This window comes from Pyrgilauda ruficollis, unplaced genomic scaffold, assembly GCF_017590135.1.
Source record: "Pyrgilauda ruficollis isolate IOZ18807 unplaced genomic scaffold, ASM1759013v1 scaffold23, whole genome shotgun sequence".
Classification (NCBI taxonomy): Eukaryota; Metazoa; Chordata; class Aves; order Passeriformes; family Passeridae; genus Pyrgilauda; species Pyrgilauda ruficollis.
The window spans coordinates 11,272,744-11,287,725 of record NW_024522539.1 but is presented as its reverse complement, the minus strand read 5'-3'; the positions used below and the strand labels follow the sequence as shown (position 1 = coordinate 11,287,725).

The following is a 14,982-nucleotide window of genomic DNA, read 5'->3' as shown; positions in this document are numbered from 1 at the left end:
ACACCTGGCGTTTCCACAAACCTACAGGCGAGGTGGCCCCAGGGTTCAAGGATACTTTTTTATGATTCTTGATTGGAAAATGGCCATAAGCTTTTTACCCTAGGGTACCACACTTGCTATGCAAATGTTATGTGCCCATCTCTTTCCTGAGATACATGTGTGCTCTGCTTGGCCTATGATCTTGAGTTTCTCACTTGCATTTGAAGGAACTTAACAACAACAACAACAAAAAGATTAAATCATCACACAAAGTCATTCACTAGAGACAGGGGAGATGACATTCACCTAGTTTGTCTCAGACACCAGTGAAGGGCTGTCACAACTCCTTTGTGCACACATTTCCTACTGTGACCAGGTTGGGCTATCTGCAGTACTTGGGTGAGAGCTGGAAGTTGCTACAATGGGGATAAGTTGGGAAAAAGTTGCAGAGCAGTGGAATGTCTTCTGTTGGAGGATTTCTAACCTCCAGCAATTACTGGTGTGGTGATATCCCACTCTCCTGCTAGGGAGATCTGTTCCAGAGACATCACAGTGGGGTTTTTTTAGGTGAAATACACAGCTAAGGTCATGAACTTATGTGGCTTTTGAAGAGCTGGCCTCCATAACTCCTTTTGTAAACTTCAGAATTTTGCTGTCCAGCCTGCAGTAGTTTTATTTTATCTTCCTAAACCATCGTGCCTTCAGTTGGAGAAGACATCCATCACTGTTTCCTCCCCAGAAGTGTTCTCTACCGTAGGGTCCAACAGTTTGTTGTATGTGAGTGTCAAATGAAATGATCTCTGCAGAAATGCTAAAAGGCTTAGCAAGCTGTGTTTACATAGCCCTGTTGTACAGGGAGATGAGAGCACTGATTTGGAGGTGTAGGTGGTACATGTATACAATTTGCTGGCTGACACAGCACATTCCCATGCATTACTTTGTTTAGGAGGAAGTTTAGATGTAATGACTGCAAGACAAAAGGCAGTCCCTTCCCAGTTTGTTTGCTTCTCCAAACTGAAATTGCTGCTTTGTTCGGGTCCTTCTTGGCCAACAGCCTTCTTGGCTATTTATTCAGTAAATTTTTGCATGACTTGATAAATGCATGCTGGAATTGCAGGAAACTGGCTGGGCTGTTTTTTATTTACAGTTCCTGCAACTTACTCCCTGTTATTGGCAGTAAGGAGGCCGGACTCTTAGCAGCTGGAACAGCTGGAAGGTGGAAGCAGACAGACTTCAGGAGGAATTGCATCAGTACCTAACAGCCTGTTAGGCTTCCCAATGGCACTGCACAGGGGCCTGGGGCTTTCTGCTAGATCTGGCTTCAGCTTGCTTCATACTTTCTAAAAGGTTTAAAAGCAGATATTTAGAACACAGAGAGCTCTTTTCACTAGCACAGAAATACACACAAGTAGGGAAATTCCATCCTTGACTTTTAAATGTTTTTTTTCAGAGCTGTGTGTATGCTTTGGCTTATATCAAAATGCACAATCTATCCTTTGCCACAGTTGTGCTTGTGGATGCATGTGCATATTGTGGTGTCTGACTGGCTGATCTTTCTGCAGCTCCCTGATGTGCCCATGCAACTCCTATTTCAGTCCAGCAGATGTACACATGCATTTTCATCAGCCAGTCTTGGTGATTTCCCCAAAAACAACATATGTCGAGGGATAACAGAATCAGAAATTGCTGATTCCCAGTGTTGACATCATCTTACTTCAATTGTTTGCCTTTTAGACAAAATAATCTTTTTCCTCTGGGGTTTTGCCTGCTTTGGAGTTTGGTGCTAATCAGTAGAAACTCAATGTTTGTTGGTTTAGTTTCACCACAAAATTAGCTTACAACTTGAAAAGGTATCAGCGGTGAATTAGTGAGAAAGGAAACTTATTTTAAAGGCCTGACTTTTGAGGTAGGCAACAACTTGTTTTATACTGCTAGATCCTTCATTTTCCCCAGTGTTACTATTACCAGAGCAGGACCAACCTTCTTCCATGGACCCCCATCACTCATTACAGCAATCTGGTGTATTTGCCATGTGTGGCACTCATTGGCACTCAAGCTATCATCTAAATTAATTCAGCCCTGGTTCATTTTATTTAAAGCTCCCAATTTGCCTTAGTCTAACCTGTATTTTTGCATGGTTAGCTAACAATGGCATGGGCAGTTAAGCAGGAGTTGGTCAGATGAACTAAATACTTAAATTTTTTTTCTTTCAAACCAGTGAAATATACATTATGTATCACACACTTCTACAGTTCAGTCTGTTCAGTAGAGGCTTCCCTGCCACCTCCTGGCTCTGCTGACCCCATCATCTCAGGATTAGCATCACGTATCAGCCTGCACATGTACGGTTCCCAAAGACTCACCTTCTGTGCTGCTCTTTGTAGACTTTTTAATCCCATTCCACAAGGCAGTGAGACTGCTCACATCAGTAAGGCAAGAAACTGGATTTTTCACTGTTAGAACTATGCCAACTGTCTGACACATAGGTGTTATCTGTGCCAAATTCCTGAGAGCTGATGCATTCCTATCAAGGCAAAGAAATATCCTACATGCCTTTTGTTGGGTTTAACTTCTGGGCCTCTCCACACTTATCAGGTGTCAGAAATAAGGCATTTGTTATAGATTAGAATCCTTCAAAAATGAAGTTTCTTCTTCAGAATCTACTTCTGCTAGTCCCCCAGGACACAGCTGTATTATTGAGTTTAATATAAGTAGGTTTAATTTTTCAGACCTGAAGATAATGCACGGGAAGAAGCTTTCTGTCACTTTCCTGCTAAAAGATCTTTGGGTTTCTTGGTTTTGCTTTTTTATGTTCTTTTGTTATCACTTTTAAAATAGTCAATTTTTATTTCCTTGGCATAGCCTGTGCTGGAAGGCATTTGCAATGTGCTGATGACTCTTGAGGGCTTTGAAGGATGTTCCTCTGTCCAGCAGTGTGTGAACCCATAGCTCATACTGCCTACATTTTCTCTCGTGATGAGTTCAGGGTTGCCTACATGGCCATCGGGCTGGCTGGGTTAGATCGCACCGGTTTCTGTGGAGAGTGAGAAGGCTGGAAATAGATCCACTGCATTTGATTCACAGTCAAGTAACCTGGCTTCTGCCTGCAGAGCCATTGACTAAAAGGGACCTTGTGGACTTGGCCAGACCCCGAGTTCAGCTCCAGAGCGATGGTGAAGAGCTCAGCAGCTCTGCCTCTGCTTCCCAGCTGGACAGCAGCACTGCTTCTAAACCCAGTGTGGGAAGAGACTTTTCTTTTCTCTGAGACCCACGCTTTGTCCAGGATGTGCCCAGAGTCCAAACAACAGCTGCAAACAAGCATTTTCTTATCTCCTCTCCAATCTTGGCACATCCCCAGGTTGAACAATAGCCACTGGATTGTCTATTTTCTGCCTAAAGGGACATAATGGGCGTCAATTTGCACAGAGTTACTCCTTGTAGATCAAGGACAATTCTGCAATGAAAAGGGGACATTTTCAAGGAACTCCCAGGGAACAAAAAGCTATGTGCCACGGTTCTTTCTCTGGAAGCATCAGCTGCTCCCTGTGCCCAGCACATATTCATATGAGCAGAACCCAAGAGCTGAGCCCCGGGGCTCACACCACACCAAAGTGGAGGGCTATTTATTACCTCTTTGGGATTTTGGAAACTGCTCTGTTTCAAGAGATGTGAATGCCACAGACTCTAACGTGCACATCTGAGAGTAGGATATACAAAGGTTACAAGGGATAGCTTGTCTAAAGGAGAGAAACAAAAAGGAAAGGAACTCTGATAACAACAAATTCAAAAATCAGGGATTCAAAGCATAGTAGAGAGAAGAGTTTTCACCACTGCATCTGTCCTAGAGACCTACATAGCTGACTCTCCCAGTACCCCCTACCCATAGGAGTATCAGGGAGTGATGGAGCTAAGATGGGTCTTGCTAACCCTGGACAAGATCTGGCTTTCCAGTCTGATATTTTAAAATGCCATTGGGGTGACCAATGGCTTTTTTTCCCTTCTTTCTCCCACATTGTGCAACTTGTACAAACAAGTTTAGGTATGTACAGATAAAGCCACTGGCACGTGTTTCTGTGGAAATGAAACCTTTGGGCTGCGGGAGATGAGGCTGGTCCCAGCTGCCGGCCTGGAGACCACTGGGATGCTGGAGCAGGGGATGCTGGAGCGGCTGGACAGGGGATGCTGCAGCGGGCAGGATGGGGATGGTGCAGCGGGCAGGATGGGGATGGTGCAGCGGGCAGGATGGGGATGCTGCAGCGGGCAGGATGGGGATGCTGCAGCGGGCAGGATGGGGATGCTGCAGCCGGCAGGATGGGGATGCTGCAGCCGGCAGGATGGGGATGCTGCAGCGGGCAGGATGGGGATGCTGCAGCGGGCAGGATGGGGATGCTGCAGCCGGCAGGATGGGGATGCTGCAGCCGGCAGGACCGGGCATGGTGGGGATGCTGGTCCCCACGGTGTGCGTGCTCAGGACCGGCCTGGACGTCAGCGGGGAGGGGAGGGGGAGCCCGGGCCGGCTCCGGCGCCGTTGCTGAGGCAGCAGGAGCCGCGGCAGCATCCCCGAGAGCCGGGCTGGCAAACTCCTCCTCCCTCCCGCTCTCATCCCCGCTCTCCCCGCTTCCTTTGCAAAGATGGCAACCGAGGGGCTGCACGAGAACGAGACCCTGGCATCGCTGAAGAGCGAGGCCGAGACCCTGAAGGGCAAGCTGGAGGAGGAGCGGGCCAAGCTGCACGACGTGGAGCGTGAGTGGGGCCGGGCGCGGGCGGCGGGGGAGCCGGCGGGCGGCGACCCTCGAACAGCCTGGGTACAGCCCGGCCGAGCCTGGGTGTACTGTCAGCAGCCAGGATGAACCCCAGCCATGTGGAAGTTGATGGGAATTTGCTTTAATGGGGCCGGGATTTCACCCGAGGTGTGGAAGGGCTTAAAAAGGAGCGTTGTTTCCAAAAACAGCTGCTCTGCCCCTTTTCTGCCAGGGAAACAAGTAGCAGGGATGCAGTGCTGATTCAGAGGTGCGGGTGAGTCAGTGCTGGAGCTGTCAATGTGGAACTCACCGGGATCGGCTGCAGCTTCAGGATCCAGGGATAACCCCGCAGAAATGCCATGGACAGACCTCAGCCCGGCCCTCCCCCGAGCCCCTTCCCCTGTCAGGAAAAAGAAGCTCACCTTACGTTAAAGGAGCTTTTCAAATAGGTATTCACAAGTTCAGAGATATAAAAAATCCTTTTATTATCATTATGCCATTTTATAATTGCAACGATACATTGCAGGGTTTTGTTTTGGTTTCGTTTGGTTTTTTTGCTTTTGGTGGTTTTTTTTTTAGAAAAACACGTAAGTTACTGTTTCCGTCTGAAATCATGTAGCTCACTCTATTAGAAACATTACTGGGTCATTAAAACTTTTCTTTAATGTGTTCTGGTGCCTTAAGCATTGAAAAGGAATCTGAGCTTGTATCCAGTGACTTAGTTCTTAGTTCTTTAGTGTTTTGTAAGAATGAGGGACTGCAAAACACTTTTGATTTTCAGGTTGGGAAAGATTACAATTAAAAGAAAATAAAAAAGTATTCTGGAATTTTATATATATATATATATATATATTCTGGAATAAATAGAATTTTTTCTTGCCTAAGTTAGGCAGTCATGTCATATGAATGTCCTGTTAATCAGAACTGTTAAACAGAGGTGTCCTCATTACAGAAACATTACCGTAAATCACCATACTCCTATAGTACCATTTCTGTATCAGAAGTGGCAGGGTCTTTGGTTAACAGACCTCTTAAGCATGTTCTTAAACCCATTTTTGCTCAAAATATTTTACCTCTGATGACAGTGACACTGTAACTGTGTGTGCCATTGATAGTCGTGGGATATTCTTTGTCATATATAAGATCTATGAATTTCCATTGGAAAGCTGTGTTTGCAAAGCCATTACAGCATTTCTAAGACAAAAGTGTTATGCTGCTGTAGAACAATGCTCCTTTATGATATTTTATATAATTGATTCTGTATCAGAGCTTTTTTACACCTAAATTAGTCCCGGGTACTATTTCTGCAGAGTTTGTAAGTTTCAGAATAAGACATCATTTCTGATTTTTGCGTGGTTGGTTTGGGGTTTTTTTTCCCCTAATCTAAAATTGTATCTTCTGCATTCTTTTGCTCGGATCATGACTTTCCCTCTGTGGTTCCCAAAACAAATAGCTGGCTGAAATAGGATTGCCCTTATTTGTTCAACTGGTTTTGAACAGCAGCTCTCAAAAATGTGCATAGAAAGAGGAAATGCCAAACATGCATTTGATTTGCAGTCTTATATTTTTAAGGAGTCAATTCAAGAGCTTAAAATTTTAGATGTAGACAAAAGTTTGTTCTGTTTGTGCAATCCATGAATTTTTAGGGCCAGAGAGACCATTAGACCCAACACAGAAAGGATCAAAGACCTAAGAGTGTCTGCATCAATTCCACACCTCCTGTTCAGGCCAAACAATATTTTTAAGAAAAACGGGCAGTTTTATCTGGACCTCTGTAAAACTACTCAAGCTGTTTACTGGCTTTAGCTGATCTGCTTGTCTGAGTGCATGATTTTCAACTATCTTTGAACAATACTGGTGAATGCTTAAAAATAACTGTCTGACTCTCAAACCTGTGCTGGGCAGGAGCAGGATTATTATGGCTGTGGTTGGAGATAAGCATCCTCAGAGAATCAGTGAGGCTAAACCAGACAATTTCAGAGGCTCAGCTGTGTTCACATAATGGAAACTGTTTGTCCAGTGTCTGTGAAGCATTTGTTTTTTCAGATATATTCTGGACACAAGCATCTTTCCAGCTGCCATAATAGCCTCCTGTGCTGTGTTTCCATGTCTTTTATTGGATCATTAGGCAGGTTTCTGTGGGCAGTAGTAGGGGGAATGTATCTTTTCCTCAGTGGGTTTATATGGTACTTTCTCAGAAACTGGCTTCTGACTTATGGGCAGGTTGTGGGGAATGGTGGACAGCGCCTGTGCCCTGGCTCAGGGAGACTGAGCAGAGATTTCAGCTGAGAACATTATTCTGGCACAGCCTCTGGGGCTGGTGGCTGTGAAAGACAACTCTTGAGAAGGTAATCCACTAGAAATCAGTCTCTGCCTTGGGCAGAAATTGCTTCACTGAGCCTGTGCCAAGAAGTGATCTGTAAGTTCAGGATGCCTGCTCTCTCAGTGTCACAGCCCTTCCCAGCCCATCAGCTTCCTTGCAGCCCCAGAAAAGTGATGAAGGGTGAAGTAGCAAGGCAGCTCCAAAGCACCACCTGCCATGGGGGTGAAGCTCAGTCTCCAGCAGGGCAGTGAAAAGCTCAAAATTTCCTCTTCCAGCTCTTTAAAGCATGTGAGCTTCTCCGTTTATTTTAGAAGGTTTGAGCCAGGCGTTGCTCCCAGCAGCAGCAGCTGGATCACGTTAGGTTTTGGTGTGGACAGCCACACAACACAGGAAGCGCTGGATCCTATCAGCTCTCCTCTAAAGAGAGTAGTTTTTAATTCTGGTGCCAGAGTCTCCAGCCTCAGGATCTCTACTCTGCTGTGGGACTTGAAGTGAGTCTCACCCTCCCTGTGTGTGAAGAGCTGCCCCTGGCTGCTGAGATACGTCATGGCCCTCCTCAGCTCCACACGGGATGAACATGCTGGAGCAGGGCAAATAGGTTTCCTCAGATGACACTTTCTCCCACACATTTACACGTGATCCCAGCATCAGGGCATCAGGGTTATATGAGACACCTTCTAGTTGTGTCAGCTGCATTAACTTTATGTCAAAGTCAGTTTGCACAAGCAGAAATGTAAATTTGTTGGGTTTTTAAGAACATCAGCTGAAAGTACTGCTGTTAAATGAGGTATGAAAGAACTGACTTCTCCACCAGAGGATGCTGCTCAGAAAAGTTGCTTGCCTGCCCTGTTTCCCTCTTTTGTAGAAGGGACATCCCACTAAGTTCTTGATGTCCATAGTTATTGTTGAAAAGTTGGGTAGTGCACTCAGACAGCCAATGTCCAGCTTCCTGCTCACTCAGAGCTGTGTCCTGGCCACCAGAAGGGATGGCACAGCAGTCACCAGTGCCAGTGGCCAGTACCTGTACCCACTGCACCACCCCAGTGCTGCAGCTGGGAGTCTCACCTCCAGAACACCTGTCTGTCCACCTGCAGGCCTGAACATTTCCCAGTAAAGGGGGGCAAAGGGGTAATCTGTTTTCCAGTTACACTTGAGTGGGATGGTCTGCAAGAGCTTCAGCTGCTGCATCCCTGGAATTCAACCCTGAGTGAATTCATCCTTGTCTTTATTTGGTGAATATGTTCCTGTGCCACCCACCTTGGTGTTAGCCACCTGCCAGCTCTGAAGCAGAGCTCACTGCACCATGGACTCAAACTTCAGGGATTAATCCCTCCAGGGGCATTACTCATCAACAGATATTTGCAGGGCAGAGCTTTGATGAAGGGCTCTCTAACCATCAGCTGTCTGCAGTTCATCAGGTGGCAGAGCGTGTGGAGGCACTGGGACAGTTTGTGATGAAGACCAGGAGGACCCTGAAGGGCCATGGAAACAAAGTTCTCTGTATGGACTGGTGCAAAGACAAGAGAAGAATTGTGAGCTCTTCCCAGGTATGCTGCTGGGCAGGTGTTTTTAAAGGTGCTCTTGGGCACTGTACACATCTTCTTGCTGTGCTGTGTGCCACTCCTATCAGATGATACCTGGGATTATTGTAAGTGATTTCAAGGTGCCCTGAAAGAAGTTCATTGGCAATGTATTTGTTCAGAGAGTGTAAATCTAACCTTTGAATCATTGGTACACCTCTTGTAGCAGATATCCTAAATATTTCTTGTCCGGTTGTACACAGATTCCCATATTCCCTCCTAAAATAAAAAAAATAGACTCATGTGAGGCTACATCCATTTCCTTGTTCTTTACAGATTAAATACTTAGCAAATTTTTCAGGTTATGTGTTCAGAGAAAATAATCAGGAAAAGAGAAGAAACGTTGATTTTTTTTTTTAGAGGTTTCTATGCACAAAGATTTCTTCTGCAGTCTGTATGATTGATATGACCTTGAAAGCCTCAGATATCCTGCCAAAATTACTGCATTTAGTTGGGCATTTTGAGAAACAGTCCTAACACCTGCTCAAGACCAGTCTCATAAGCTGGAGGAGGTAATGAGATAATTGCTTTCTAGATCCCCTGGTTCATCCTGAGCCCAGTATGGCAGTGAGTGAGCTTGTTGCATCTCACAGCTGTTCACTGACCTACATGAAATCTGTCAGGGGTCTCAGTTGAGGGATAAAAATAGGCAATCTGCATTGCAAGCCACCTTCACTTACTCTGAGTTTTTACCATTCATGGTGATCTCAACAAAGAGAATAATTTAAATATTTAATGCCGCACTTTTTAAAGCGGTTAAAACGTTAGTGCGTAGATCAGAAAACTGAACAGACAGGTAGAAATGCATTTTTCACTCTATTTTAAGAACTGTAAGTCCAGATGCAGAAGCAGTTGTTGCTCAGTAATAAACATTTCACTTTCATGATACAGGGAAGATTACAATTTTATGTGCATAAGGCAAAGTGGCTGGCACGAGTGTAGCTGGTGTACACCAAGTGATTGTGCTGCTCTCTGTGCAAGGTTCTGTGATGGCTGGTTAGCTGGTTGTATAATGGATAATTGAAGGTTAAGTAAGTGTAGTGACAAGTAAAGGGAAAACCAGGATCAGACTGGAAAGGGAAGATGAATAAACAGTGCAATATCCATAAACAATCAGTAGAGGCAAGTGAGGGCTTACAGAAATGGCCCTGTCTGTGGCATGTGCTGCAGGTGGAAGGAGTACTCATGAAGCCATTAAAGAGGGAAGAGAAAAAAAGTGAAAAATAAATAGGTCTTTTAATCAAACATGAGTCAGAGATGAGGAGATACACTTCTCTTGGGGTAGATACAACAGCATTACTGAGAAGTGTCTCCTTGGTGCTTCACTGTGACCACTGTGCTGTTGTTAAGATGGAGACAAAAGGAAATAACAGACTGGGGAGAGGAAATGAGCAGCAGAGTTTTCTCCAAGCTGGGAAGCAGCCATGTCTCTCAAAGGCCTCAGTTTCTCTTTCTCTCTGCTTTCATTTAGGATGGGAAGGTGATCGTGTGGGATTCCTTCACTACCAACAAAGTAAGTGAAACCAGCAAAATTCAGTGCCTAGGGCAAATGACAGTGGGATGAGGTGAAGGGCTCACAGGTGTCACTGGAGGCAGTGGGATAATGGGATGGAATGCAGACTTCCACTAGCACCCCACAAAAGGAGCCCAGGGCAAGACACGTCCCTTGACCTGTTTCTGAGCAAAGTCCCTGTCAGGGCACTGGGGTTTGTCATGGTCTTCAGTGGGAGGGTCTGATGCAGCCTCTTTGCTCACAAGGGAGGCAAAGCCCAGCCAGAAAAACAGGGGAACTTTTCCTGGGCACTCCTGTAGCAGGTGCTGTGTGTGATCTGGGGATCCTTCAGCTGTCGTGTTCACTGTGAAATGGCCAAGCCCTGTCTGGGCTGCCCTGCCTGCACCACACAGAAGAGGAAAAACAACTTGTTTTTAACTCACTTTTACATGTGCAGCAGTGGGGACCTTTCACAGCACTGCATGACCCAATAAAATGTGCTGTGTGATCAGTCTGGGGCTCATAAATAAAGTGGAAACTGTCAGAGAAGGACTGGCCATCCTCCTGCTGCTCTGCTGCATTCTGCAGTCAGGGTTCTTGACTTGCACGTGAGTTGTGGCTGGGGGAAACACCTATGCCTTGCACTGACCCTGAGGATGTCCCACAGAAGTACTGAACTTATCACTCCCACCGTTTTCCTTGCATGGGCTAGAGGAGCAGTGAGCATTTAGCAGTCTAAAGGGATGCTGTGTTTCAGGAGCACGCCGTGACCATGCCGTGTACCTGGGTGATGGCATGTGCATATGCCCCTTCTGGATGTGCCATTGCTTGTGGGTAAGTTCCCAGTTCCCACAGCAGCTTACACAGGGAAGTTGGATTTGTTGCAGTGTCCTGGTGGCTTCAGAAGCTGACAGATAGAAGTTTGTGTGCCGTGATTGATTGTGGGTGGAAGGTCCACATTCAGTGCCTCTGATTCTATTTCCATAATGGCTCGTACATACTATCTCCACTGACTTCAGTGCAATAACATTTGTTGTGTAAGCATGGAAAATAATCCTCTTTCAGTATTTATATCATGGGTTAGGAATTCTGCATGCATGCAACTTCCCTTTTCTAGTGTGGTTGTCTATGTTGGATATATTTTCTAAGGGAAGGAGGTTTTAATTGTGTTCTTTGCTCTCATTTTTTTATGACATAGAGGTTCATCATTAATGATTACCACCAGTATGTGAATAGATCTTGCTAAGATGGGATGGGGAGAAGTAATCCCATTCTTGACAATCTTGTAGTTTTCTGAGGGCTCGGGTCTGAGAAAAATAAGTTTATATAGGGGAAAAAACAAAGAGATGAAATGTTGGCAAAACATCTTGTAAGAAGGAACTGGGTGGATCAGACAAAGCAAGCTTGGGGTGAGAGGAAGGAACAAAGGGAGACTTCAGTGTGCAGCTTGCAGATCTAGAACACAGCAGACTGAGACAGAGAAGCAGACTGTGTGTGGAAAGCAGTCTGGGAACTGCTTTTGACTAGAACCCAAAGAATGGCAAGCAAGTTCTGTCTTTACACTTGCAGCAGAGATGGGGAATACATGGATACATTGCACCTAATTCTGTATTTCTGGTGTGCTGTCAGTTAAGTGCCATGCACATAATGTAAGGCACAGAACCAGCAACTGGTGGTGTGCCAGGATCCCAGGGACCAGGGCAGGTCTGATCTAGCACAGCTCTAGGAAAGGGTACATCCTACCCTTTAGAAATGAGTCCTGGGTCTGACACAGCTTAACTGGTACAACTCTTCAGGAGAGGGGCAGCAGCTACAGAGATCAGTGCTTCTGTTGCCTTTTTTCCAAACTGTTCTATAAATTTTGTATTCACACCCACTGCTAGCTATGCTGCCTCTTCTATAGGAGCTAGGTCACATTTGTTAAGGTAGGTGTATAATGATGCTGAAATACTGATCTTTGCCATGACAGATGTCAGCAGAAAAATGGCAGTTTGGCTGTATGTGAAACATTAACCCTGAGGTGGCTGCTGTCACCTCCCAGCTTATACTTTCGTGAGGTTTCATTCAGTGCCATTTATAACCTCGATAAGAGTGAAAAATACTGAGGCGCAGCTGTTCAAGTTCTGTAAAGCAGCCAGGCTGGTGAGGCAGCTGGGGCTTCCCTGCACAGGGAGATCCCACACAGCACAATACAGGGAAGTCGGTACTTGGAAGGGTTTGGCAGCACAGCCCTGACAGGTGGTGTCCTTCTTATCACCACTCGCCTTTTGTCGTCGCAGTTTTAACCAGTTTTCCTCTCTCTGTTACTGCTATTATTACTCTCTTCAGTGGCCTGGACAACAAGTGTTCTGTGTACCCTCTGACATTTGAAAAAAATGAAAATATGGCTGCAAAGAAGAAATCTGTTGCAATGCACACGAACTACTTGTCTGCCTGCAGCTTCACTAACTCAGACATGCAGGTAAATGCGTTCCCTGCCCGCTGCTCACCATCTCCTCACACGAGCTGCAGTGCATGTGTCCTTCCTTGCTCCTGGGGCACCAGGGCCACGTGGCTGCTGGAACACCCTCACAGGGGGCAATGAAGGTGCTGCAAAAGCTGCTGTAAGGAAATGCTTGTCACAGCCTGTGGTCAGGCTGACCCTACAAAGGCCTGTGGCTTTTGCAGAGGGAGCTCTCTGGTACCTGTATGTTCTCTGCTCCCCAGTTTGTGCTTTTAGGAGCCCAGACTATTGCAAATAGTTAAAACCTGGTTCAGCCAGGACTGGGTTGGGTGCTGTGCCAGATGATGGTGACTGTATTGTTTGCCTGCTTTGTCCCGGACATCCGGCAACATTTGCTTTTGCTTTCATTCAAAGTATTTTTCATTTGTACCAAGTGATACAAATGAGCTTCAGGATGGCCCCAGAGGGCCATACCTGCTGTTTCTACATGCAGTGCTGTGTTCCCTCGAGGGAAAAGAGTGATGCTGTTCCCATCTCACAGGCAGTGGGGTGGAGCACAGAGGCCCACAATGGGAGGTGATGGCAAAGTCATGAACTGAATGCAGATCTGAGACCAAGCCAGCCTTCCTCTCTATTGAATATCTCAAAGATCTCTTTCTCTAGGAACACAGAATATGATGAAAGGAGCCAGGATAATCCCCTTGTCCTCTCTGGTTTCTGAATTTAATTAAAGCTCTTCTCAGTGCAGCTCTGCAGCAAAATAAGCGGCAGAATGGAGCATTTTTATAGCTCTCAATGTCAATAGAGCTGCTGGAAAGGGAATACCATGTCCCCTTCTTCCAGATATTTGGAGCTCTTCTGAAGGAAATATCAGCTCTTGTTGCTTCTATTTCAGGACATGTGAAGCCGAGAGTATGTTGTTGTTTGTCACTCTCTGGTTTCTGTAATGACTCTGAGGTGCTAATTTAAGTCCATTGCCATGGAAACAAGTGGTGGAGGTACCCAGCACTCAGGCTTGCTTAGCCCTGACCTTCTGTGCAGGAGCTATGTGGAATTAGAGTCTACATTAAGTGGAATGTTTTTGATGAGATACAAACCCACTTTTCTCTTGTCTATACTTAAATGCTTTGATATTAAATCCTATGACAGGAAAAATAGCAATTTTTTTTCATAACAAAAAGGAAAGAAAAGTCGGGGTTTTTTTTCCATATGAAATACAGCAAACTGCACTGATATTGAAGGTCATGTATTACTATTGAATGAAGTCATACCACAGTGGATTAAGGTGCTTTATATTTAGCGAGTCAGAAATTTTTCTGAAGTCTTTAAAAAGAAATTTTCTTGTGATTGCTAGGCTTATAAGTGATAATTTATAGTACTGCATGTTATTATTCAAATACAAGCAACAGGTTGGCCAAGCTTCTCTTAGGACTCTTATGTAGCAGATCCTAGAGAATCCCACATTTCTTTTTTCATTTATACAAAGGCATCAGAATTAAAAGTATTGAGAATTAAAACTATTCAGTAACTCTGAGGGTGCATAGTGCAACAAATACGTTGTGCAGGAGCTTTGCCAGCTGTGTGCAGAGCAGGCCTCCTCTCCCAGTTTGCATCAGGAGGGATGTGGTGCTATCCTGGAGCAGCTCCAGCATGAGGTGGAGGTGTCCCCCAGCTCCCACTGCTCGGTGCTGCCAGGGCTGCAGCTCTGCCCTGACTGCTGTCTTAAACTGCCTTTTCCCACAGAGGCGTGGAGGACTGGGTAGGAGTTTAGGGTTTAGTGTGCTCATGGGCTTTGGGCAGTGCAGTGGAAAGGGAGGAGATCTGGGGGTGGCTCATTGTGAGTCATTCCCAGGCTGTGGGTGCTGAAAAAGGGGGTCCCACCCTTGCTGCTCATCATGTTCCCACGTGGAGCCCGAGCTGCAGTGCTGGGTGACCCACACATCTTGTTCTCAGTGCCCCAAACCAGTCTTGCTTGAGAGAGCCTCCCCTGCCTCAGTGAGCAGAGAGCCAGGGAGCCTCACTTCCTAAATTAGGTATCTGCAGCTCTGTGGTGTGATAATGCTCCCCACGTGACAATGCTCCATGTGTATTAATAGCAGCAGTTAATTGGGATCTCAAGTGTTTTGCATAGGGCAGGCAGCCATGCTCCCAAGTGTGGCAGGGCTGAAGTTGAGTCCATATCATTTCTCTTTAAGCATTAGCTGGAGCTCTGGGTTGCCAACAGACCCTTCCCTTACACCTTTAGCCACTCCTTTTCCCTTCATATTCCCTTCTACAGTGTTACAAGAGCAAATCCCAGAGCTGAAAGTCTTCATTCCTCAGCCAAGTACAAACATTCCCCAGAACAGGGGAGTTCATCTAGGCTCAAAACTGGCTGGGAAGACAATTCAGGACTTTCTTCTGCTATTATCATCTGAGAGCAT

The 14,982-nt window shown here is 45.8% G+C and overlaps 1 protein-coding gene across 4 annotated transcripts in view; it reads left to right on the top strand.

Moving 5' to 3' along the window:
- Positions 1 to 14,982, top strand: part of GNB5 (G protein subunit beta 5) — a 29,390-nt gene that overhangs the window by 4,125 nt on the left and 10,283 nt on the right. For 3 of the 4 annotated variants that reach the window (XR_005955289.1, XR_005955288.1, XM_041469198.1), the window contains exons 3-7: positions 4,611 to 4,722; positions 8,455 to 8,591; positions 10,096 to 10,137; positions 10,874 to 10,950; positions 12,445 to 12,577. Coding sequence is in view for 1 of the 4 variants with exons in the window: in XM_041469198.1 (XP_041325132.1) it covers positions 4,611 to 4,722; positions 8,455 to 8,591; positions 10,096 to 10,137; positions 10,874 to 10,950; positions 12,445 to 12,577 (501 nt within the window). In the remaining 3 variants the exon portion in view is untranslated. Of the gene's footprint in view, positions 1 to 4,610; positions 4,723 to 4,799; positions 5,171 to 8,454; positions 8,592 to 10,095; positions 10,138 to 10,873; positions 10,951 to 12,444; positions 12,578 to 14,982 lie in introns of those variants that run through there. The other variant, XR_005955290.1, reaches the window with a different exon arrangement.